This window comes from Mytilus edulis, chromosome 13, assembly GCF_963676685.1.
Source record: "Mytilus edulis chromosome 13, xbMytEdul2.2, whole genome shotgun sequence".
Classification (NCBI taxonomy): domain Eukaryota; kingdom Metazoa; phylum Mollusca; class Bivalvia; order Mytilida; family Mytilidae; genus Mytilus; species Mytilus edulis.
In genome coordinates, this window is record NC_092356.1 from 17,802,215 (window position 1) to 17,827,673 (window position 25,459).

The 25,459-nt window shown below is 32.3% G+C and overlaps 1 protein-coding gene across 1 annotated transcript; it reads right to left on the minus strand.

Annotated features, from left to right (window-relative positions):
- Positions 1–20,759: 20,759 nt before the first annotated feature.
- On the minus strand, positions 20,760–25,142 carry LOC139500139 (putative nuclease HARBI1). The gene is made up of 3 exons (XM_071288876.1): positions 24,918–25,142; positions 21,816–22,155; positions 20,760–21,244 (listed from the first exon to the last, which is right to left on the minus strand). The coding sequence occupies exons 1-3, from the start codon at positions 25,140–25,142 to the stop codon at positions 20,760–20,762; spliced, it is 1,050 nt and encodes a 349-aa protein (XP_071144977.1).
- Positions 25,143–25,459: the final 317 nt, after the last annotated feature.

Sequence of the window (25,459 nt, forward strand, 5' to 3'; positions counted from 1 at the left end):
ATTCACATATTAAATGTGGAAAGTTTCGTATTAAATCTATTTTCACTAATCATATAATTGTTAGAAAAATCTTTTTAATTTCATTTTTTGTTCTTAGAAGTTTTAACTGTATCATCGATATGTTAGTAAAGCAAAGGAACACATTCATTTTAATGAGGCGTATTCATGACACCACTATGTTTTTCCAAATTTATGGGGGGGAAAAGCCTGTGAACTGCAAAATAAATGTATGAGGCTAGACATTATTATTTAGGTTTTTTTTTTTTATTTTTGATTCGATCGTCCCTGTTGGGTCTTTTGTAGAAGAAATGCGTGTCTGCTATGAAAAATTGCAATACTAGTGTATGTGATGAGTTTATTTTCTGAGATTGTAAACAAGGAAAACAAGAAGAACGTGCTAAAACAATTTATTACGAGTTTTGCATAACACAAGGAAAGTCATGTTAAAAGGTTGAGACCAGCACGCATATTCAAGATTTTTTGTTGTTGTTAAATCAGAACAAGAAGAAGCACATTGCGTTTTGATATACATTTTCATTGGTCTGTTTTTTGTTTGCCAAAGTTTAGACACAAGTTTACCTCATGTTTTCTGCGTAGCAATTTAATTTATCCATGACATCCTCGTTTTCTGTTATGATATAAAATTACGAAAAAGATTATTTCCTTTATTAACTCCACAAAGAACAACTTTGAGATTAAAGCGAATATAAGTCATGGTGTTGTGATGTCACTGAATGGAAAAATTACTGTAATGATTTGTATATTGCATTATTAAAGTTCCCATGATTCATATTCTCTAGGGATAAAATGTAAATAAAGTCAATGTTTAGATTTATTTAGCACGTTAATTTGTAGAATCTACTCGATCAAATGACAATGAAATAAGATAATCGTATTAAATCTGTTAAAAATAAATCGTACTTTTTCAACGAAAATAATTACCGTGAACACACGAAGAAATATATTATTTATTACAAATCTACAAATAAAATGTGGAAAGTTTTTTTTCTATTAGATTAATTCTAAAATTTACAATTTTAATAATTTATTCTTAAATTACTACTGTATTGATTTATAAAACATAACAATCTTAGATAGGTTAGCATAATGTTCCATTCGGTCTCTTTTTATTTGTCTTCTTGGCAATCTAACCATCATCTTATATGCCAAATGTTAATCAGGCATATACTTTTCACAATTAGGGTTTTTCCAATTCTATATAGGACAAAGGCAAGCGCTATACAGATTCGGCTAGAATAAGCTGATGTACGTTTTAGCGTTAAAGTATAGTTATGAATTTGCTCAAAACGGAAGTAAATGGAGAACAGAAATACATAATACTCTAAAGAAACCTATTTTGAGTATTAACCATAACAAAATGAATGACATGTAAAATGGTTAATATGTCTTATGGTGGTTTTATTTTGGTATTCTAATTTAAGGAATAAACACAGTGCGATTCAGAATATAAGATTGAACCATTGTAAGCGTTATAACAGATAATTTAAAAACAAAATTCTATTTCTGAGACTTTTAATAACTGGCTTCGATTTAACCGAATTACGTTTGCTCAACAGTTCATTTAGGTCATCATTCTGTGTTCTGTTTCGACAGCTTCAAAATCAGGATAAATTAAGCTCTTACAAAAAGGATGTAGACTCCAAACAAACTAGTTTAGTACTGAAACTAATATTTATCATGGCAGTAATGATCATTTGTTGTGATATCAATGAACGCAAAATTGTTGAAATGACACATTATGTTGCATCACTATCATTAAATTGCCATAACTCATAATTGTCAATGACCGAACGTAAACATAGTTAATGTTTACCCATGTGTTGTGGTTTTTGTAGGTCACATCAATGTAAAATTTGATTAAGGTTTTGAAATTTAAAAATTTAATTTATTAATAACCATTTTCTTAATTCAATCAATAGACAATCAATCATTTACGATTGCAATAATGGAATTATTGAATTATCAAATCTGACATATGTTTGCAAATTGTAGAGATGTTGGCGGAGGACATTATGTGTAAATTGACAAGGGAAATTTATTTGTTCTTGACACACATTTGTGTTGTTATTCATGTTTTTGTTGCCTTGTTTACATTTCGACACGTCATTACCACTGCAGTTATAAGTGCAATATTGAATGAATTTATAATAATAGTTATATAGAAGGTGAATAGCAAAAACAAGTGTGCCTTTGACCTTTATTTAAATATCTAATCTTCGTGCAAATTCAGTTTCCCCTAAATCAAATATTCACCAAATCTTCTGATTTTAACATCAATTATTCATTATTTTATATTAACGACATCGGACGGATCGACCTCGAGTCTGATTAGACTTTTGGCCGGAACGAATTAATACCAATATCATTAACGGTACCAAGTTTGCTGCATCAGATGCATATTTTGACAATGTCTCTTCATTGATGCACGAGGCCAAAAATATATGAAAATCCAACTTAAAAGGACACAAATACATAGCCAACAAAACGGGTAGAGAATCAGAGTTTTGCATGAGGGAGATAAATTCCTTCATTTAATATGTTTAAAAAAAATTAGAACAGCAAATTATAATAAAACAAAATCCGTATTTTCATATCGTTACCGTAGTACTTGCCACTGGGATGATGATACCCTCAAGTACTATCAGTTCACAATGATACATCGAAATAAAAATCCTTTTCCACGATAACTGTTTTAGATCTTTGTGGTAAGTTAAATATGTGTGCTTTCATAGGACGAAAATTAAAAGTCGAAAAAATAAACTCGAAAATAAGAAATAACACTTTGAAAATGTTGTTCTTCCAAATTGTTATTTCTTGAGTTATTTTCATTTTAATCAGTCAACTTAAACAATTGAAAGCCATGAAGTTAATAATACATGAAATGTTGAAAGTTATATGACCAAACAGACATAAGATAAAGAGCCATATAATCTAAGGGAAACTTCCTATCTTGGAATTGTCTATGATCAAGAGTTACCCTCACCGATCTCTTATTACTCAGTAATAGAAAAGAGTAAAACAGTGTCAATATTTACATTTTTCAACATAGATTCAATCCAAAATTTTAATGCAATTCACTGTAAATGAAAATAACCGGTATGTTTATAATAAACATACTCCATACAGTAACGCGATGGGTGACAAAAATTGTTAAGGACCTGGTTATCCGTATGGGGCACCTTAATTGGATGGGGTTCAAGTTGCTCAGTATTTAGTTTTCTTTGTTGTCTTTTACGTATACGTACTGTTATTTGACGTTTGGTTGTTTTACGGGTTTATTTTACCATGACTTTGTCAACTGGAATCTTGACTTTGAGTTTTGGTATCTTTTGCTTCTCTTTTTCATCAACTAAGTGTTATTGTTAGAATCAATGAGAACAAGCGAGTGTGTAGTCATTAGAAACACTTATAACGAGCAACTGTTTTATCATAAGAAACACTGAAAATGAGTTACTGTGTTATCATAACAAACACTGATAACGATAAAATTGTGTAATCACTGAAAACACTAAAACAAGCGCCTGTTGAATCATTAGAAACACTGATAATGATATTTATAATAACAAATAACGAGCGACTGTGTAATCATTAGAACCACTGACAATAAAAAAAACTGTGTAGCCATTAAAAAAACTGAAAACGAGCAACTATGCTATCATTATAAACACTGTTAATGCCCGTTTGTGTCTCAGGATGGGACACTTCCTATATACAAGGAGATACGACATGCCGCTTGAATATATCTCCTTTTACAGCTGGAAAATATGTAAATAGGTCGAGAAACCTATCAGATAAATATCATAAGGTCAATGACGTTTTCATACTTTCTTCGTATATCATCTTTGTTTGTGTTCCTGGCTGTGTTTTTGTGAATCAATTTTTCTCTTTTGACACTTTAGTATTCCTCTTTTACATTACACTACATAGAACCCCAAAAATAAGTGAAAAGGTTACACTTTTACCTACGCAATATATTAAAAAGGTATACATTTTAAGAGGCTGTCCAAGTAAATATCAAATCCTATGATACGCAACATAAGTTTTTTCCCAATGAATTTTTGGTTCCAATGCAATGTTTATATCATACAAAGGATATATATGTCAAAGATATTTTTGAATCAGAAAATAATTTTAAAGTTCACTAACAAAGCAACAAATTTATCTCCCCTTTTTAATGAATTTTCAGTGCTTTCTATGTATTTTTTTCTCTTTATTTGTTGAAGTTAATAAAACAACAAAATTTAACTTTGAGAAAGAATGAATTTGTGATATGAAATAGATGAAAAAATTTTGAAAACAAAATCTGTTATGTGCCATCCACGGCCTGGTTTTTCAATGGACACCCTCTTAAAATGTAAAATGATATGAAAAGGGTCTGGAAACAGAACCGCAGCGACACCCCCTATCAGTTAAGTATTGAAGTAGACTCCCCACCCCAGGTTTGTGTATTTATGATTATTGATCAGCTATGTAATCATTAGAAACACGGAAAAAAGCGAAACTGTAATAATTAAATACACTGATATCGTCCATGTGAGTATTTTGAATAATGAGCGACTATGCAATCATTAGAAATTGATCACGAGGAGCTGTGTAATCAATGGCGACACTGGAAACGAACGACAGTGTTATCAGTATAAACATTGATAACGACAGTTTGTTTAGTAAGAAATACTGAAAAAGAGTGCCTGCATGATTACTTTCACTGAAGAGAAGTGACTCTGATTTACGCAACAACGAAAACTAAATATCCACAGTGTAGAATAGAATTGCGCAAAAATTGAACAGAATAATTGCGATTTGATAAAGGAAACCACACTGAGAGACACGATGGACAGCAATAACCTCTGAATGAGATACAGATTGCAGAAGGCGTCAGCACTATTGTTAACAGTTTTGTCCTATTCTCACGACATTTTTATCTGATTGTTGAGAATTATTTCATGCTACAAATATTCCGATATCATGCCGTATTAACTTTAAGCACGTTTAGTCTGAACAATGCTAATTTAATAAAATCGAGAAAATTGCTAATTATGTCTGTGAGAAATTATTTTTTAACTGTTATTCTTAGACAATTATTTGATTTCGTTATTTCTTGTAAAGACTACAATTTAGTTTTGATGTAATTATTTCGTGTGACGCTCTGAACTAATTGAAATAAGGCATTGGCAGGCATTGTATTTGAATCAGAACTATGAGAACAACCAAAACTTTTCAAATCCGACCCGATAAAAACAAAAGTGTACAAACACATCTATGCTGGCTTTAAGAATTATTATATATAATTTACTTACATGCAACTCCAACATAAATACTGGTTCAGATTTTTGGTGTTTAAATTTCAAATGACGTTGCAATCTTCATAGTAACGTCACATGTGTGCATCCATATTTTTTTTTATTGAGACTATGGCAGTTTAGAATCATATTATATATAACTGTTATTTCATTACTTTTACAATTTACACAACAGAATGTGTCCTTATACTGATATATATTACCTAGTCATCATATATTAGATATAGTTTCACATTTCGTTAATGGAAAGTTCAGATTCGAATACTTTATTGCTTTATGAATCCAAAATAATTTTTTACAAATATAAACAATTTCAGAAACTGTGTAATTTCTGTAAAATTGAAATAAAAATAATTCATTGACACATAAATTAAAACGAGCAGATAAGAGATATTTAATGAGAAACAGTAATTACTCTTCTAAATTATTATATAAATCGCAAAAGATTATTGTACAAATAAACGCAATAACCCTTAAGATACGACTGTTGAATGAATTACAACATACATTGTACAACATATAAAATTATATGTATCTGATTCTAATTTTATTTGGACTATATTTTCTTTCAAAGAAGTGGGTCTTAATTTTGGTTTAACAATTTCACATATTTACATAAAGTTTTTGTTTTATTAAAAAAAGAATTGGCAGAAATTCCGCACTCAAATGTATATTCAAACATTAGAAATCCATAACAAATGGCAAAATTAAACCGTTGACTCGATGGTATGATATTAAACCACTAACAGGAGGGATTGATTTTCATTTGATGAGGACATAATCTTTTAATCAGTTTAATTCGATTTAAAGGGCTCGACCATTAAATCGCGTTATCAGAGGAAGACCAGCAATAGTTCATTAGCAGGCCAAAGCAGACACGCATGTCTAAATTTATTACACTACATATAAATTAACTGCTCTTGCACTCTCATCACAAATATTGCAAACGCTATCTTCAAGGATTTATATTGATCTAAGGTCAGACTATTGATTTGACTTATTATACACATGATTACTTGATATTAATTTTAATACATTCAATCGATTTTATTTGTTTATGTTTATTATATGTCTATATAACGAATTATGATGTTTAATTTAATTTAATTTTAGTTTCATTCACATTATTGCTTTGTCTTTTATTGAGGCATCTAATGTTGATGCTATCCATGCTAATTGCATTTTGTTATGCAGATTATTCTGGTAACTTCCTATGAGGTATGTTATTTATATTTAATATTCGATGCACGCCGAGAGTCATCTATATGGCTAGACAATATAATTATACATGGTACACCTAATTGTTATTTGATGTTGCAAATTATTTAAGAGAATTACACTTAACTAGGCTTCTGTTAAAATATATTTGGTAAATGCTTTAAATTGACATTTGATTAATTGATTTATCATGAATTCTTTTCCGTCATAGATATCGCGTTGTTTATTTCATGTTTACTTTTATATTTAGTTAAACATATATTTTAAGATTGGTAACTATTTTTTATTTTACACTGTGTTTATTTATTGGAAGGTTAGTGATGCCTAGGGGAAAAACTGTCGCGAGGGGAAAAGGAGTTAAAAGAAGGAGAACAGCCCGTGTTAATGATAATGACAGGACAGCTGCACTGTCTCAAACAGAACATGATGTAGTGCCGCCACGGACGCAAATTACAACATCTAATGCATCAGGACCATCTACCACGTTTAACAGTTCAGTGGAGTTACCGAATAATGAAGAGTCGAATTCACAAAACATCAATAAACAAGGTACATTTCAAAATTTTGAATCTAATGTTAATTCTGTACTTGAAATTGCCAGAATCAGCAATGATTTGGGTAATAATGTTTCTTGCAATATCAGACAAAAAATCTGAAATGGTGAATATATTGATCTGGGTTGTTTATTGTCGAACTCAGTACCTATTGATGATAATTTTAATACTTTAATAATTAAAGATGGTGTTCTAAAATCTAAACCAAAAGCATCAACAGTAAATATTAATAGTATTAGTCAGTGGACTGATGCATTCCTGATTTTCATTGATATTTACCTGTCAAGTCATTTGGGAGAGGCAAGAGGGCTTCTGAAATACATAGGTAACATACGACTGGGAGCTAGTAGGGTTCCCGGTTTAGGCTGGAAGAGAGGTATGACGAGCAATTTCGTTTAATAAAATAAGAATGCCGTCTTGTAACTGGGAAACAGTTGATTTAGAGCTTTGGTTACTCTTCATGTATGATGATAACACACAATTTAATCCAAACCCTGTAACTAATGCGTATAACAATGGATCCTGTACTAGGCCTAATTGTCATTATTCACATAGTTGTTTACGTTGTTCAGGTATTCACCCATCGGTAAACTGTACACGATTTCATGGTGCTCAAACAAATTTTAATTTTAGGCGTGGTCCTAGATTCGCTGCTGGACAACCAAATAACAGTTCGCAACGAGGCTCGAGTGCTAATCCAAGGGCAGCTTTCCGATTCCAGCGACCAGCTTTCCACGGTTTATTCAATCGCTAATACGTCAATTAAGTTTGATGTTCTTTGCAAGTTTCTGGAAAATTATAGTAATAAAACAGTTGCTTCAGAATTATATTTGGGATTTTTGGAAGGTTTTCGTCTAAATTATACTGGATGACTACTGATTGTAGAAATCTAGTTTCTGTTTTTGGCAATGAAGTTGAAGTTGCAAAACAATTATTGAAAGAAATTAATTTGGGAAGAATAGCTGGTCCATTTAACAATATACCACTTTTTAATCTAAGATTGTCTCCGATTGGCTTATGTCATAAAAGGATGTTCTTGGAGGCTTATACAGCATTTATCATACCCACACGGTTTAAGCGTAAATGATTATATTGATAAGGGCTTGTGTTCTGTGACTTATACGCCGTTTGACCATGCACTAGATATGGTGGGTAGCCAAGGAAAGTTCACCCTAATTGGAAAAAAAGATATAAGCTCGGCATTTAGACTTTTACCAGTAAACCCGGATGATTTCGAGTTATTGGGTTTCAAATTTTTGGACTTTTACTTCGTGGACCTCTGTTTGCCTCAATGTTGTAGTCTGTCTTGCGCAACGTTATAGAAATTCTCAACATTTCTAGAATGTATCTTTAAGGACAAAACGGGATCGGAAAGTGTTATACACTACTATGATTTTTTGTTTGCAGGCCCGGGGACTGATTCAACTTGCCTTAACCTGATGAGTGAATTTGATTGTTTATGTGATCACTTAGGAGTTCCTTTGGCACATGACAAGACCGTCGGTCCAACTCATGTTCTTACTTTTTTGGGGCTTGAAATTAATACAATTGAAATGTCTGTAAAAATTCCCAAAGAGAAATTGCTGAAATTGAAAACAATAATTTCAAATTTGTTAGGCAAAAAAATGAACAACATTACGTGTTCTCCAGTCTTTTACAGGCATTTTGAATTTTTGTTCGAGAGTGATCCCGACGGGTAGGGCATTCAACAGACGTTTTTATGATGCAATGTCAGCAATATCAAATCATCGGCACCATATAAGGCTCACTGCGTCAATTAAGGAAGACATAAGGCTGTGGTCGTTATTTTTAGATTGTTTTAATGGCAAATTTTAATTTCCCGATTCCGATTGGATATCAAATGTTGATATGGAGTTATTTACTGATAGTGCTGGGAGTGCGTTTGGTGGATGTGCTCCGTATTTACATCCTAATTGGGCTTTCTTTCCTTGGCCGTCATATTGGTTAGGTTGCGATAAAAGGACATTACATTTTTAGAGATATTACCTATTGTTTTAGCCTTTCATTTGTGGTATGCGATCTTTGCGAATAAGAAAATTATCTTACACGTTGACAATAAAGCACTTGTTCATATCTTGAATTCTAAAACGTCTAGATCAAGAAGGGTAATGCATATTCTTCGTCCTTTAGTCTTAAAAGCTATGGTTTATAATATCCAGTTCAAAGCAATGCATATTACATCAAACAAAAACTGTATTGCGGATGCAATTTCTCGTCAACAGTGGCCACGGTTTCGTCGCATGTCACTAGAGGCGCTACAGATAGATTTAAGATATGTTTTCCATAGCTGGAAAAGATGTGTTAAATGTCTGATTTTTTTTTTACATGTATAGAAATCAAAATGATTATACGGCAATATTTATAATTTTACAAGAAATGTAGCCCCCCAAAAATTAGTGTGTGAAATAAGTCCTCAAGAAAATATAAAGCAGTTTTATGTGGGGATAAGTTTGACAAGTGTGTGTATTAGGAGTTCCCCGCTAGGTTTAGAGTATATCATGTATATTCAGCGTTATTATGAAGTGATGTGATTCGTAAAACTACGGGTATTGAAAACAACCGTGTATGCATGAACGATTTTACACCTAACTAATTTAATAGAAAAATAATTAAATTGTTATTTAGATGATATAAAAATTGTCAACTTTTAATTCAGTTATAAAGATACATTTGGTAACAAATATATTGGGTAACGTTTTTCGATTTTTCTGTGAGTAGATATATCTTTTATCTAGTGAAATTGCAGGTATCTAGTGATGGTTCCGATTTTATTGGTTCGAAGAGATAAGGGCGAGGAAGTGTTAAAAAATATATAAATTCAGTACATTCACTAAATAACCGAGGAATACAAAAATGTGTTCAGCGGCAAATATTTCAAAATACTTTTTTTTTAAATCCATATCTATCTAAAATTAATGTATATTACATTGCCGGAGTGATAGTTGTTTCTCTTTGTCACAACCTTATATTTCACACAGTAAATTTTTTTTTTACAAATAATTGAACCTATATCCCTGACTGTTAGACATTTTGTATCCGTGACTTTTAAGTGTACATGAAGATCAATGTTTGAAAGTTGCTACGCTTATAAATTAGCTATGCCTATACAATGTTTGTAGCTATCATATTTTAACTGTTACAACTTTTTCTGCGTTTAAACAGTTTATTTATGACTGTTTCAACGTTTTCCGTGTTGGTACAGTAATTAAATGACTGTTACAACTTTCAAATGGTTGCATCAGTTTTATTACGACTGTGACAACCATTTAGGCGTTTAATCAGTTTATTTATGACTGTTGCAACGTTTTTCGAGTTGGGACAGTTGTAAATCAACTGTTACAACTTTCAAATAGTTGTATCAGTCCTTTAATAACGGTGACAGTTATTTCTTGCGTTGTTACAGTCGATTTATGTTGTAGACAAACACTTTTAAAGTTGGGACAGTTACAAAAAAACTGCAGCAGTCAAATTTAACAACTGTTACAACTTTAACAAACATTATCAGTCTTAGAACGACTGTTACTGGTATGGACAGACGTTTTTTCGTCCAGTAGTGTTAGTAGTCAATAAATCACTGGCACATTTTCACACTTTGTCGTTAGATGATTTTAGTTTTTCAGAAAATAACGTTTCTATCAACCTTAAATTTTCAAAAACTGATCAGTTAGGCAAAGGTAGTTTAATAATTATACCTTCAATTAATTCTCATGTATGTCCTGTTCATTTATTAAAGAAATATTTTATTGCCAGGCCCAAAACCATTGGTCCTGCATTCATACACTTCGGTTGAAACTATGTTACACGTTATCAGTTTAACGCTGTTCTAAAGAAAGCTCTGAATGTGGCAAATATTACATCGGATAATTTTCAAAGTCATAGTTTTAGGATCGGAGCTGCATCTCAGTCTTCGAAAATTGGGTTTTCTGATGATGAAATTCAGGATTTTTGTCGTTTGGAATCAAAAGCTTATAAAAGATATATCAGAATATCAACGCTAAAGTTAGCAAGTCAAATTTGATATGTGTCATCATTTATTTGTTTGTATATATTGTACATAATTGATTTGAAATTTGAATACTCGCCTGATCGTCACTTTAAGACTTTCAGGTCAACAAAAGAGTGTTTGGTTGGTGGGTTATTCAATCATCAAATATGCATTTGTACATGCTAAAAAGTCTGTCGATGGTGTAAATTTAGGTTTGGAACGAATAAAATCTACAATATGGTGGCAAGGAAAAAGTGAAATGAGGATTTGTGAGATAATACCCAAAGTCAAACATTTGCTTACATTTGAAGAACCCTCGCAAGTATTAGTATTTCACTGTGGTGTAAATGATATCGGACAAAAAGTGTTATGTGTATTAGGACACGATATTTTAAAAGTAATTGATTGCCTTCGGGTCTTACTACCAAAGTTAAAATTTGTTGGTCTCAAATTTTACCCAGATTGAAATACAGGAATGAGATTGTACATAGATCTTTGAATAGAACTAGAGTTAGATTAAATAGTTTAGTAGCTACATATATCATCAAACATGGCGGTGCTTATATTAGATATCCAGAAATATCTTAAGACAACCCAGAGTTATTTTTAGACGGTGTTCATTTATCAGATATCGGAAATAATTTGTTTTTGTATAGGTTACAGCGAGGTTTATTTGACATTATAAAATTTTCACATACAATTTGTCCACAAAACGGCGAAGTAGGTCCATGGCTTCGGGAATCTGTTAGCTTGTAGCTACGGCGGTCAGATTCTTTAACATAAAGGTTTTTTTATTTTCAAATAAATCACCTTCATAGTACTGGTTGGCGATAACAATTTTCGAAACATTCTGTTGATTTATTATTAGTTAATTTAGAACATTAATCCATTTCTTCATTTACACTTCAAACGTAGTTTTTCATGTTGATTTTGGACATCTGTTGCCAAGGTTCAATTTAGCACACTATTAATTCATAATTTCATTACATTTTAGTTTTATTTCAATTTTAATTATCTATTATATTTTGAAGATTTGATTTGTAATTTTAATTTACGGTTACCCAAAGACCCTTTGTTCATGGGTTGGTAACCGACAGAAGCCGTGATCTTACTTCGTCAATAAATATATATTATTTTTAACATGTGTTATCTCTTATAATTGAGGTCTGGATCTGACATGTCAGTTACTGCAAGTAGTCCATTGTTAATTAATTCATCGTTGCCTTTTGTTACCAGACTCGAACCTCTTTTAAACTGAGTTTAACAGTGCGTATTGATGTGTCCGGCGGTTTTTTTGCTCTTTGATCGGGTTGTTATCGCTTTTAAACATTTCACATTTCTATTCTATATTCTATATGAACGGGAGGAATAGAAAATATCAGTCAATATTCCTGTCATGATACTTCATTAATGTGAACTACCCAATTAGACTATTTACCGTGTTTGTAATGAGCAACACGACGGGTGTCACATGAGGAGCGCGATCTGCTTACCCTTCCGGAGCATCTTAAATCACCCACAGTTTTTGGTGGGGTTCGTGTTGCTCAGTCTTTTGTTTTCTATGTGTACTATTATTTGTCTGTTTGTCTTTTTTAATTTTTGGCCATGGCGTTGTGAGTTTATTTTTCGATCTATGAGTTTGACTGTCCCTCTGGTATCTTTCGCAGCTGATTTATTGGAAATTTTATAAAAGTGTTGCTTCAGCTACTCTGTTATTTTTTTCGTTACAGCCCCGTTAACTTCTTATTTAATATTTACTTCTTTATTTGTATATTAATAGATTCGTCTGCTGTAACACTTTGACTGTTCTAAATGTTTGACTATGTTAAAGAAAATACTACTTTTGTAAATTACAGAAAATATACAGCTAATCACATAAATCATGCAAAATGTTTTTTCGATAGCAACTTTTTATATCAAAAATAGATGAACATGCAGTAATTAATCTACGGTATACCAAAGGCAACACAACATGTTTCACGCGTGCAGCAGGATATATTTACCCTCCCGGAACATTGAGATCTTCCAGGTACTTTGCCCGGTCTTTAGTTTATAATTAAGTGTTTTATAGACTCTTAAATAAAGTTTCCTTACATTGAGTTATTTGTCATGCCTTTGTCGGTCTCTCTCAATTTAAAAGTTTTAATTTTCTATTTGGTATTTTCAGCCTAATTTTTATCCTAAGGTAAAGTTAAAGCATTAGGTTTTGTTAATACGAAATAATAAAACAAACGGATGCTTGTCAAAATCGCCTTTTCTAAGACTGACATGCCCTTCGGTGCTATTGGTTGATTGGTTAACAACCCGGAAGTCGTGTTCGAAAGCAAACTATAATGTAATTTATTTTTTATTGTATATTATAAGATGTACAGTTCTTAAAAGGGTTTAGAACGTTTTATTAAATAATTTAATTAGTCTTTGTTTAGGTGGTTCCTCGTCTGTATTTTATAGAAATTTTCAGGTTGTAATGTATTTCTAAAACAACTGTTATAATTAACCAGTCGTTCATATGTGACTCAAATATTAACTTCGAAATTAGACCTATCACTTGGCTTGGCTATCATAAGCAACACGACAGGTGACATCCTTATCCTTCCAATGCAAGTTAGGTCATCTCTAGTTTGTTTCACACATGTGCAACCGTGTTATCTTTGATAAAGGTCACAGCTTTGTGTACACAACTAGGGCGAAATTGAAGAGTAATTATTTAAACTGTCACAATCTACACAACACAATGTGCACTTAAACTGCTACTTATAAATTACAGGACAAAGTTTCAAGAGTAATTAATTGGATGTTTAAATCTTAATATTTGATTGCCATACGAATCAATAAGACATACATAAACTATTTCATAGAATGAGTAAAGTTTCTTTAAAATTAAAATAAAAAATAATTTATTGCCATATAAATCAAATAAAACTCAACAATTTTTATCTTATTTTTCAATTCAATATATAAATTGAAAATGGTTCGTGTTAAAATTAAAATAAAACGCAATAACTCTGTTTAATTTTTTTTTATCATTATATAACTCTGTTTAATGAATGAAACGTTCTCTTAGGCATGCATTTATGCTGTTGCTGATGATAAAAGACTGAAAAATCTGAATATCTTCGAGTGAGTGAAAGTCAAAATATCTTCCTGTCCAAAACTGTCAAAGGTAAACTTAATTCTTATATGACAGGCTCAGTTTGTTTTAGATTTATGAGTTTGACTGTCCCTTTGGTATCTTTCGTCCCTCCTTCACATTTGAAGCACGATACAATAACCCTGTTGTACACCTGAGAACACCTCCTATTTTATTGGGTTCTAGTTGTACATTCTTTGTTTTTAATATAAAGTTGTTTCGCCTTTGGTCGTTTTTCTTTGCCATGTTTCCCTAGGATCATCAACTTACTGGTTGTTTATCTCTATTTGATACCTTAAATTTGAGGTATAGTAGAAGCATCATATCTTTTGCTTTTACTGAAAATCATTAAATCATTGACATGTATGTCAATATAACAATCAGATAAATATGCGGTAAAACAATATAAGGTCAACCAAATGTCACCACAACGGGTTTCATTTTAGCACCATTTTTCTTAAAATATCCTGTACCAAGTCAGGAATATGGCAGTTGTTATTAAATACCTGTAGTCTGTTTTTATGTACGTTGGCGTTGGTTATTGTTGCAGTTAATTGTTTCTATTGTTCCGTTGTGTTCCTCTTATAGTTAATGTGTTCCCTCGGTTTTGGCTAAATCGATTAATTGAACAGCGCTATACTACTGTTGCTTTTATTGATTTTTTAAATAAGTGTTTTGTAGACTATATTTTCAAAATTTGTTATATTCTGTTTATTTTCGTTTTTTTGTAGATTCGTCAACTTACAACTTGTTATTCTCTTTTTGATATCTCCGGCGTCGTTTTTAACCTGAGGTATAATAAAAACAAGACGTTTTTATATGAACAATATTAAATCAAACGGATGTCTGTCAAAATCACTCCTTCTACTACTGAAATGCCCTTTGGTGCTATTATTGTATAGGATAATAGCCCAGAAGTAGTGATTGAAAACTAAGTTTACGGTCTTTTATCCCTATACTTCAACCTATAAGACAACACGTTTTTTTAACATTTTTGAATATTCTGCTGAACATTTAATTAATTATACATATATTGTACCATATTGCTACTCATTACCTAAAAGGTAACATAAGGCTAACATGACCAAATTTGTTATTAACAGAAACACTTTATGGACAATACATAGGAAGTCATTAATAAGAAAGTGTTTATTCAAAGCTCTTGGATTAATATTTATCTGGTACCTAACAGTATCTTTTGTTATTATTCTTAGTAGTATATTAAAAACATGACACGTTCATACTTTAAGGTCAATTATAATATTGGGGGAAATGATTAGTTTACACCTCGAAAATCGTTCAGGGTTCAATCAAATCTTTGCAACTTTGTAAGTTTTTAGGCCTGACAGCAACAAGAATATACAGCAAGATATATATATATATATATATACAACTCGTCTAAACATCAACTCAACAATGTTAGATGCAAATTTTTTGTTTTTCCCTCGCCGGGATTCAAACCCATGCTACTGAGATATCGTGACACCAAATTTGGCGAGGGAAGAACAAAAAATTTGCGAAAGCAAATTTACAGATCTAACATTGTTAGTTCGATGTTTAGACGAGTAATCAGTTGTATATACATAATGTACACAGCCATGTATCACCACCATTGCTGATGGTGATCCGGTGAATAAATATGTTGTAGAGTTGTCACTGACTCAGACGTACTTATATATATATTGGTTTTTTATTTAACATTTTTTTTTTATTTTAAGATTCATTTTGTATCATCATTACATGCGATGGTAAACTAAACTAAATCTTAAAATGCATTTAATGATGTCCACTTAGTTGCACAGGTTTAATCACCTTTTTTTGTACACATCAATAAAATACTTTATTATATACTTGGAATAAATGACTAACAGTTTGTAAAGCATTATTAAAGAAATAAATTTTGTGAAAAACCATAATTTCCGAAATAGTTTAGATCTTTAACAGGCTGATAAATGTTTGAAAAATTTACCAACTGCATTTGGTGATTATCATAATCATTTTTCTAAAGCTTCATTAGAGTAAATCGTTGTCACTGGAATTCCGAAATACGCCAACGTTACCTTATTGTTTGAAAAAAGATCACCAACACCATAGGGGATTAACAGAAAACAAATTATAAAAAATACAGAACAATGAATACAATATATATATGGGTTTTATAATTTGAAATATTCTTTTAAGAGTGCAACAAGTTTTAAACCATAAGTCATGTCTAAAATGCTTTAATTCATTTTTGTCAGTGCAAAAACATCATTGTATATTCATCTAAAATGTGAGGACGTTCTAGTATAAATGTATGATTATTATGAAATATTACTAAAACATAACTAAATATATTCAATTGCATGTATTGTAGACTTGCTGAAGAAACATATCATAAAAGATAGCAACATGGCACTTGTGATATCAGGACTGGGTTGCACAAACGTCATTTAAGTTAAACGTTATTTAAAAGATAAATGATACTTAACTTCTTAAATAATAATTAGTTAAACAACAGTTTAAAATCCGTTGCTCAAAGCTTAATTACGCCTACACTTACTTAAGTGTTAATTAACAATTTTAAGTATGATTTAATCCAGAATTAACTGGTTTTTAAACAGTTCCCTTATTCGCGTGCATTTTCGCGAATTTTGTACGGAATCAAAATGGAGAACCAAGTAGACGCTGATAGAAAAAAAAGATCATCAAACTGGGATTCTTCAGAAATTTCCTTACTCCGGCAACTTGTTGAACAAAATTTAACTATAATAAGAAGCAAATTGACCAACGCTATTACAAATGCACAGAAGACCGGGGTCTGGAAGACCATAGCATGTCAAATCAATGCTCTAGGGTTACACTGTCGAACAGGCAAAGAAGTAAAAACCAAATGGCAGAACTTGCAATCAAAGGCAAAAACACAGTATGCTGAAAAAAAAACAAATATTCAAAGCAAACAGGTGGTGGGCCGGCACCTAAACCGATGTCAAATGAAACAGAGAAAATAGTTGAAATGATGAAGGACTGTTCCAGTTTCGTTGGTCTAAATGGTTGTGAATCTTCAGTGATCCTTGTAACTTCTGAAGGTGCTTATTCTTTTCTATTTTAATTCTCTGATCGTGTTGCTCTTAAAGTTAAAAACAAAGGAACTACACATTATAATTCTCTCAACTACGCATCAGCTGATCAATATTTGTAAACAAATTCCTTAAATAAATTGTGGGGCCTTTTTGAAGGGTAGTCTACATGTGTATAATAATAATAAAATTAATTGTATATAAGGACGCTCACACACTCCTTGTGGAATGAATAATGTCCTTAGCTATTTACTAATTTTTCAATATTTGCGATTTCTTATTCTCAGACCTCTCAATTATAAGTCAAAACGAAACCCTAATATGACTGTGACCAAGCACATTTCGCAACCGTCAACAAAGTCGAACTGATATTCACTCGAGCTTACTTCAGAAATAGAAAAAAAACCTTACCGGTTTCTGTGTAATAATCCAAGATTTCCCTATATTCTTACTCTCACAAATATTATTATTTTTAATTCAATTCTCCTGCACTATTGCCTCTTTCTCTCTTGGGGAAATACTTTAGCATTTGATTTTCAACATGACGTCACACAGTAATAATGAGGTACAATTATGGGTGTTTTTAAAGCACACAACTATCGATTTATTCTATTTTACTTCAATTTTAGTATCATTTATAACATGTCTAAAGTGATATATCTCTTGCATAAACACAATTAATAATTTGGGTAAACGTTATCTTAAACATTGAGTTTTTAAAAAAGGCAATCGGCCTGCTCCGAGATAAATGGAATTTTGTGTCTTTAAGCCCGGGAATTTCGGAATCATGACCCCTCCAACCCCACCCTTTGATTACGGAAAAATTAAATGGAGCATATATCATTGGTTTTTTTTTCAAATAATAAATGCTTTTCGTCAATGAGCATTTGTGTAGCCATAGTTCAAAATAATGTAGTCGTGGAATATATTTATGCCAATAGAAAGAAATCTATTCAATAAACATTAAAACATAATTTAGATGTTGGCCGGTCACTATTATTAGTTTATTGCTATAACACAAAATTGGTAATTTTGCAGTTACCTTTTTGCTGAGTCAAATATGATAGTCCTATCATTTAGACAAGAACTATAATATCATTGCTTAGATTGTGAGAGGTCGTGCATTCAATCAATTTTCCTTAATCATTGTTTTATTGTCATTTATAGGCTGAACAACATTAGTTTCCTAAGTTGAATATATTGCTTCATATTTTTCATGTCGGGGCATTTGCATTATATTTTTTTTTCTCGCTCATCATTATTAAAAACCGCACGGTTGCCCATCAGTGCATACATCTACTGTGTTCGAACCTTGCTGGTTAGTTCTCTCATTAGCAATTATACCCCTAAACTCAAACTGGTCCGCCGTTCTATCTATACATGTAGCTTCGCACCGAAGGTCAGTGTAGCGATAAGTGAACACAACAGGGGTCCAGTTTATTAGACCCCCTCCTCTTAACTCTAATCATTGAACATTGAATTCATACAGTGCATCTTCCTCAAAATATCCTGCAGTCAGAAATTAATAGGAGTATATAGATTAAGGATGGGGGTTTCACTCTGGTTTATTTTGGAATAGAATAGTATGGCCCCTTTTTAGTCGGAAAAAAATCTTTCTTTCTCACATTTTTCGAAATAAATTGTCTAGGCCCATGATGTATCTAATTTTAATTTTACTTACGGCAGTTCCGCAATATATTTATATATATCAAAATTTTAATTGACACATTAACATTTTATTGAAGATTAGACATACTATTTAGTATAAAATCTTTTGACAGGTTAAAACACCAAGTATTTTACTTTCTTTCTGTAATATATTCAAACAGTACACTCTTCATGTCTTATCGATACCGTATAATTCATGCATTTTTGTCGAGCCTGCAACTTTTGTTGCAGAAAGCTCGACATAGGGATAGTGATCCGGCGGCGGCGGCGGCGTTAGCTAACTTTTTAAAAGCTTTATATTTTAGAGGGTGGAAGACCTGGATGCTTCATACTTTGTATATAGATGCCTCATGTTACGAAGTTTCCGTCAGTCACATGTCAAATGTCCTTGACCTCATTTTCATGGTTCAGTGACCACTTGAAAAAAAAGTTCAGATTTTTTGTAATGTTGAATTCTCTCTTATCAAAAGTAATAGGATAATTATATTTGGTATATGTGTACCTTGCAAGGTCCTCATGCCCGTCAGACAGTTTTCACTTGACCTCGACCACATTTCATGGATCAGTGAACAAGGTTAAGTTTTGGTGGTCAAGTCCATATCTCAGATACTATAAGCAATAGGTCTAGTATATTCGGTGTATGGAAGGACTGTAAGGTGTACATGTCCAACTGGCAGGTGTCATCTGACCTTGACCTCATTTTCATGGTTCAGTGGTTATAGTTAAGTTTTTGTGTTTTGGTCTGTTTTTCTCATACTTTATGCAATAGATCTACTATATTTGTTGTATGGAATGATTGTAAGATGTACATGTCTAGCGAGCAGATGTCATCTGACCTTGAGCTCATTTTCATGGTTGAGTGGTCAAAGTTAAGTTTTTGAGTTTTGGTCTTTTTATCTAATACTATATGCCATAGGTCAACTATATTTGGTGTATGGAAATATTTTATGATCTATATGTCAGTCCCGCAGGTTTTATTTGACCTCGACCTCATTTTCACGGTTCATTGCTCAGTGTTAAGTTTTTGTGTTTTGGTCTATTTTTCTTAAACTATAAGTAATAGGTCAACTATATTTGTTGTATGGAAGCATTGTTAGCTGTACATGTCTGCCTGGCATGGTTCATCTGACCTTGACCTCATTTTCATGGTTCATTGGTCTTTGTTTAGTTATCTTGGTTAATGCTAAGTTTATGTGACAGTTTTTAATAAAGTTTTATACTTAGGACTATCAACATAATATCAATAATTAGTAAAGAAGGCAAGACATTTCAGCGTGTGCACTCTTGTTAATCTTTATATTTTCAGATACTTCAGACTCAATCTTTTCACCAGATATATCTCCAGTTGAATCTTTCTCAGCGTGTGAGGTTGACTCGAGTTCAACCAGAAAGTTGTTTGTTAGTAAACAATGATACCTCTGATACTATTACATGCACTCCCGCTACTGCAATTTCTTTACCAAGATACACAAGCACTCCATACTCTAAAAAAAAAACCATCGACGACTTCACACTTACTCAGGAAATGCTAGCAAGGAAACAATATGATGTACTAACAGTCCAGGAAGAAAAATTTAAACTTGAGTTAGAGAAAATAAAACTGGAAAATGAAAAACGTAAACTTGAAATTAGAAGGCTGAACCAATGGGAAATACAAGAGAACGACGCGCTGCTAACTCTTGATGCATTAAATGTATGAACAATGAAACAAAGAAAAAGATGATGTACAATTTTTAATCATTTATGTTATCTGTGATTATTTTATTATTCTTGTATGTGCTTTAGTATGATATAATAAAATTGTTATGCAAAAAATGTCCTTGCAATGTGATCTCTCACAACACGTCCTTCGTCTGGTCCTCGGAAATCTTTGTTGATGTTCCAAAACATTTGAAATTCATCGTCAGGATCCTCCATCGGTTCTCTCATCTCTATTGCAAGATTGTGCAAAACTGCACAGGCCATAATTAAGGTACATGCTTTCTCTGGTTGCAGTCTTAATTCTGCGTGCAAGCAATAAAAACGTTTCTTCCACCACCCAAAGGTTCTTTCAATGCAGCATCTTGTGCGCGTGTGAGCTGTATTAAATCTCTCGCGGTACGGCTCTGTCGGTCTAATATAAGGCGCCATCAGGAAACTTCTACATGCGTAGCCACTGTCACCAAGTATTAATCCATCTTCTACACATTTATGAGCTTGCTCCAAATGTTCAGATATTTGTGAACATCTCATAATATGACTGTCATGAACACTTCCAGGCCACCTTGCTACAATGTTTGTAAATTTACCTACGAAAATAATAGTTGTGTAATATAAATCAAGAAATACTAAAACAAAAAAAAATCTTTTAGTTTTTGAGAGCTAACTTGAATTTTTATTGATTTTCAAAACAACACAATTTAAATTCATAGCAAATTCCAAATTGAGAATTTTATGACACCATTCAAAGGTTTTGTTGGAACTTATAATTTACATAGAATTTTCTTTGTAAGCGCTGGTCTGGATTTTACTTTATCAGGAACGCTCAAAACAGTCAAACATCCAGAAGTCCACGAAATCACAATTGGTCAAGTTAAACAGTGGGTTTATTTTCTGGCATTTATCAGTGAAATGGACGAACGATCTGCATGATTTTTTGCTATGCTTATAACTGCTTGAATATTTAATTAAGTCAAAATGAATTAGTTTTTTTTATGGGATTCACTTGATGATATTTTGATATACTTCAATAAATATTGACATTTTTTTTAGGAACTAATAATGATAAAGTAATGTTATATATTCATTGCGGCTGGATGTTTATAGTTCTATACGCGTGACATCAATGGAAAATAAAAATTATTTTATGTTGATAAATACCCTCATTATCACAAATGGCCTGCACATTTATGCTATGAAAGCCCTTTCTGTTGACAAATGATGGTTCATGCCGTTCATCGCTGGAGGGTGCTGCAATTCTCACATGGGTGCCATCTATACAGCCAATTACTCCGGGGAATCCTCCATTGTCATAAAAACCTTGCTTTATATCACGTTTCCTCTGTTCTGACGGCCATTTGATGTACTGGTCAGATTTAGAAGCAAGGGCTTTTGATACTTTGTCAACACATCTACTAACTGTTGATTTGTCTATACCCACAGTATCTCCTATGACCTGCATGAAACTACCAGATGCAAAGAACCTCAAAGCAACAAGCACCTGTTAAAACATTATCTATGATGAGTTTATTTGTAAAACTTACGTGTTTTAACAGTTCATTAACCCATATATATTATACATTGTACACTTAAAATGCTGCTTAGATACAAAGTTTTAAAATTATATACATGAATTTTATTGAAAGAATTTAACCCTCAACCCCGAAATAAGGTACAAGTATCGGGTCCTTTCCGCCATTTGACACGTTTGCACACAACCATATGATGTTCGAAACATTATCTTTATACAAAAATCGATATATGTATTTTAATATCTAAATATTCATATTTTCAAGAATAAACAATCAGGAAATTTTTTTTAGTTAAGCAATTAAATGAATAATTGTTAATTATCAATTATTTAATTTATACATATATATATATATGGCACTGGCTACGGTTACATGGAAATGTAACAATAATAAAAATATTATTGTTACATTGGAGACTAAATGCCGGAATGCATGGTTGGGTGAGGACCTGATTAATTACGAATGTAACAATAACTATTGAGGCTACGGTTACATAGCGTTATTGTTACATGAAAAACAGCAATGTACGATGGGGACTTGTAATATGTACTAAATAATAAAAGTTTAAGACATTTATTTTATATTTACAATACATACAATGTCTTTATTTTTTTTTTATTTACAATGACAGTTTATAAATATCCCGTAAGTGGTTTTTGGAGCATGTTTAAGTCCGACACATCATTTTGACGAATCCACTCCAAGCAGCCATCACACACCAGTAATAAGGGGGCAGGACCTTTTTCGGGATGCGGGATCGGGTGTTTTTTTTAAGCTCGGGATATCGAGATTGATCTTTCGGGATGTCGGGATTTATTTTTTTTTTAATTCGGGACCTCGGGACTTCATGTTTTTAAGCCCGGGGTTTCGGGATCAGGACCCCTCCTACCCTCCGCTGTGAACGTCTGTATCGCATACCGTGCAAATTAATTCTGCGATATTCCTTTTAGAAGATAAGGAAATCTTTAATGTTACAAATGGAAGTTTTTAACGACCTTGACTGGCTAAACAGCCCTTGCACGGTCGGTATTTAATGTTTGCCATGCTTTCGGTGAGAAATACTATTTTATTCTCGCAATGTTGATATTCTCATCCGATCTTTTGGTTGAAAGCATGTGGTGTAGTTTCATGTTGTCTTTCAATATGATTGCATTGCCGTCCATTACGGATGTTAGGTTTACCTCAGATTTCAGTATCCAACTTTGCTTCAGTTGATGTATCAATTTTTTAGAGTTGCTTTTGTATAGAGCTATAGCTATAGAGCTGTATGAAATTTGTGTCTTGATATTGTTTCATTTTCGTTTAAACGCATCCCAAGTTTTTCATCCAAAACTAAACTGGTAAAATAAATCTCTTTATCCATTGTTCAAAGTATATAATGCCAGTAATAAGAGAAGGTGTGCAGTTAAATACTTCAAAAAGTGAACACTTTATCAGCCCCAGTTCTCAACAACAAACTATATTTTTCGCATTAATTTTGACACTGCTAATCTGAGGTATTTTTATTACCTTTAAGATTAATATGTAAAACTACTTAAACATCATTTGTATAATAATAATACTTATTAATTATCATTATTACAAGTATTAATTAGTACATATGAAAGAATTAAGCAACACAGCTAAAGAAGATTTAAATTTAATAACTTTAGCGTACATTGCTGTTTTTCATGTAACAATAACACAATGTAACCGTAGCCTCAATAATTATTGTTACATTCGTAATTAATCGGTTCCTTGCCCAACTGTGCATTCCGGCAATTAGTCTCCGATGTAACAATAATATTTTTATTATTGTTACATTTCCATGTAACCGTAGCCAGTGCCTATATATATATTGATATAAATTCGGGACCTCGGGATTTCATTAGTTTAAGCCTGACCCCTCTATTAAGTATCAATGTTGATATATTTTTTATCACACTTTTTAGTGTTTTGTTTTCCATCTATTTATCGGTATTGTTACACAATCTTTCAGACTCATATATATATATATATTGATACTTAATAGAGGGGGTCGGATGGTCCTTATCCCGAAATCTCGGGCTTAAACTAATGAAATCCCGAGGTCCCGAATTTAAAAAAAATAAAATCCCGGCATCCCAAAATTCGAAACAAGAATTCCAGGATCCCGAAAGGATCAATCCCGAAATCCCGAAATCCCGATCATTAAAACAGCCGATCCTGACGTCCGAAAAAGGTCCTGCCCCCCCCCCCCCCCCCCCCCACCCTCTTTATATTAATTCGTATTAATAATAACAAAGCTAACATAGTAGGTATAAAGTTGTGCACGGTGAATTATGTGTTAAAAAATAACTATTGTTTTTTAACAGTGTGTCCCTTTGATAGCATTATTAATGTCACATGAATTGTAACGAATTTCATAGATAAACCCGTTTCCCTCCCCTCCCCCAATGACTTCAAAAAGTTTAATTTTAAAGGAAAGTGCATCCCTTAATGAACCCCGTAAAATGTATTACGTCCCTTTGAAAAAAATGTAAACAAAAGTTGATGGTTGGAAATATTTGACACATATTTTGGAATTGGGCATTTATGAAAGGATTTAATACTCAGTGTGCAGGTGATCTTGTCTAGCTGTTTTATTCTAAGTAAAGGATGTCGCAAATGGTGGTTATGTTCGTGAAACACACAAAAATAGAAACAAACGTTGGAGAATGAGCTTGTTTTTCAAAACCATGTTTATAAGAATATTTAAATCTACATTTAGTACCTGCATTTCTGCGCTTAGTGCATGACTTCTCTGGGTCGGGTGTGTTATATCATCACGAACAATATCAGTTATCCTTTCGATAGATTGTCTCCCAAATCTGTATCTGGAACGAAGCTGCTTGTCTGTCAAATCATTTAGGGTGAGTAGTCTTTCTCTATACTTTCTTGGTGCCAATGGTGGCCTTATATTACCAGCAAGGTTGCCGAAAAGCAGCATGTCTTCCATATTTAATCGATATTTAAATATTTAAAATTACCCCTTTGCCACTTTTAAATTTAAGTAACCTTTAAGTGTTACTTACCTCTAATAAACCTTTGTGCAACAGGAATAACGGTTACTTAATTTTAATTAAGGTTTAACGTATATTTAAATGACACTTAAATTTAAATGACGTTTGTGCAACCCAGTCCAGATGTATTATTAACCAACGTTCAATTGTGGACTGATATGATGACATTGGGCTTAGGATAAATATCATATGAAATATGAAAATTATTACGTAATAATTTGATACTATAATGGTTATTTTTGCTGACATCTTA